The sequence below is a fragment of the Oryctolagus cuniculus genome, chromosome 1 (genome assembly GCF_051225735.1).
Source record: "Oryctolagus cuniculus isolate XC-2025 breed Fujian yellow rabbit chromosome 1, ASM5122573v1, whole genome shotgun sequence".
Classification (NCBI taxonomy): domain Eukaryota; kingdom Metazoa; phylum Chordata; class Mammalia; order Lagomorpha; family Leporidae; genus Oryctolagus; species Oryctolagus cuniculus.
Genome location: NC_142867.1, coordinates 16394632 through 16396493, shown reverse-complemented (window position 1 = coordinate 16396493; position 1862 = coordinate 16394632). Strand labels below are relative to the sequence as shown.

Sequence of the window (1862 nt, the reverse complement as noted above, 5' to 3'; positions counted from 1 at the left end):
TTATAGGAATGCAACAATGAGTTTTGGGGAACAGATCACTCACAATCCCATAAGGAAGCAATGAAGACATAACCAGTGTGATATTAGAATAATACCTTCAGGAGCCAGTTGCTCACGAATTACAAAACAAACATTTAGAAAGAGCTTACAAGAAGGAAGCGAGAAAAGAAAATTTCCTGGAAAAAGTGATGAGGAGTTGACATTAATTAAAGCACAGGGGTGCATTTTACGATTAATCTCAACTTTCTGGGTTTCTTCTAAAAATACATGGACTTGTTCATTTTGAGACTTTTCTAATTGTCAAATTCTCTGCCTAGATACTTCTACTTCCCTGATTTTTTCTTTAGACAGCAGATTTGAATACCTCAATCAAGGACATCTTGCTCAGGTACATTATATTTAGACAAATTCTCTGGTTTTCTATCCATGTCTTGTAATTTCATGAAGGTTTTTAAGTTTATTATGAATTATTCAAGTGCTTAGTTAATTAATGTCTGGTATGTTAATTATATTATGGTATGCATAGTGTGGAAACTACTGGGCTTGTGATGATTACTAAGTATGTGCAGGTACAAAATCAACCAGTAAAGACTTGATATTTTCCTAGTATAATTAAAATTCTGATTTAAAAATTATAAAAGTGTAATGAGATAAAATTACAAAGGACAGGAAAGTTTTCCATAGACAGGTAGTATCATATATAAATTCAAGAGAAACAGAATGGAGCATAGTAGGTATGGGGAACTACATTTAATGAATGTTTTGCTAGTAAAATCCTCATTTGAATTAAAATGGTTGAAGAATTTATTAGAAATATATTGCACAATATAATTTTATGAAAACAAGCATAGGAAAATATAAACATGGGGAAGTTTTTATTTTTTTATTTTATTTTTTTATCTAAGTCTTTAAAACCAGCATTGATTTTTCAGTTTCTCTAGGGCCTCTTTCACATCCTTGTTCCGCAGGCTGTAAATCAGAGGGTTCAACATGGGAATTACCAGGGTGTAAAACAGTGAGGTCATCTTGTCCTCATCTAGAGAGTAGGAAGAACTTGGCCTGAAGTACATGAAGAGCATGGTGCCCTGGAAAATCGCAACTGCAGTGAAGTGGGAGGTGCAGGTGGAGAAAGCTTTGAACCGTCCCTCAGCAGAGCGGATCTTCAAAACGGATGAGATGATGTAGCAATAAGAGACAAGAACTCCTGAAATGGTACTCAGCTCAAGGAAACCAAAAATGGTGAATAATGCTAACTCATTGATCTGGGTATTTGAGCATGACAGAAATAGCAGAGGGGGGATATCACAGAAGAAATGATTAATCTCATTAGACCCACAGAAGCATAAGCGGAATGTTAACGATGTATGTATCAAAGAATCTGTCATTCCCACCAGGTAAACCCCAGCCATGAGCAGAGAGCACACCCTGCTGGACATGTTGACTGTGTAGAGCAAGGGGTTGCTAATGGCCTTGTAGCGATCAAAGGCCATCACTGCCAGCAGCAGACACTCAGAATCAACAAAGATGCAGGAAATGAAAAACTGCAGAGCACAGCCATAGAAGGGAATTGACCTGTCTGTGGCAAATATGTCCACCAGCATCCTGGGTCCAATTGCAGTGGAGTAGCAGAGGTCACAGAATGAGAGGTGACTGAGGAAAAAGTACATTGGGGTGTGCAGCCGGGAATCCAGTCTAATTAAGATGATCATTCCAAGATTTGCCAGGAGGTTAGTGAGATAGACAAGTAGAAATGTGGTAAATAAAATCAGTTTCATATCAGGATTATTGCTAATTCCCAGGAAAATAAACTTAGAAAACGAAGAACAATTCCCCTGATCCATTCTTCTTTCTCGCTGTCTAAA

The 1862-nt window shown here is 37.4% G+C and overlaps 1 protein-coding gene across 1 annotated transcript; it reads right to left on the bottom strand.

The window, feature by feature from the left end:
* Positions 1 to 908: 908 nt before the first annotated feature.
* On the bottom strand, positions 909 to 1862 carry LOC103351492 (olfactory receptor 5W2-like). The gene has a single exon (XM_008270963.4). The coding sequence runs from the start codon at positions 1839 to 1841 to the stop codon at positions 909 to 911; it is 933 nt and encodes a 310-aa protein (XP_008269185.3). The 5' UTR covers positions 1842 to 1862.

Bases quoted from the DNA above. Each gene is read 5' to 3' on its own strand.
- LOC103351492 (XM_008270963.4), bottom strand. From the start codon at position 1,841: ATGGATCAGGGGAATTGTTCTTCGTTTTCTAAGTTTATTTTCCTGGGA.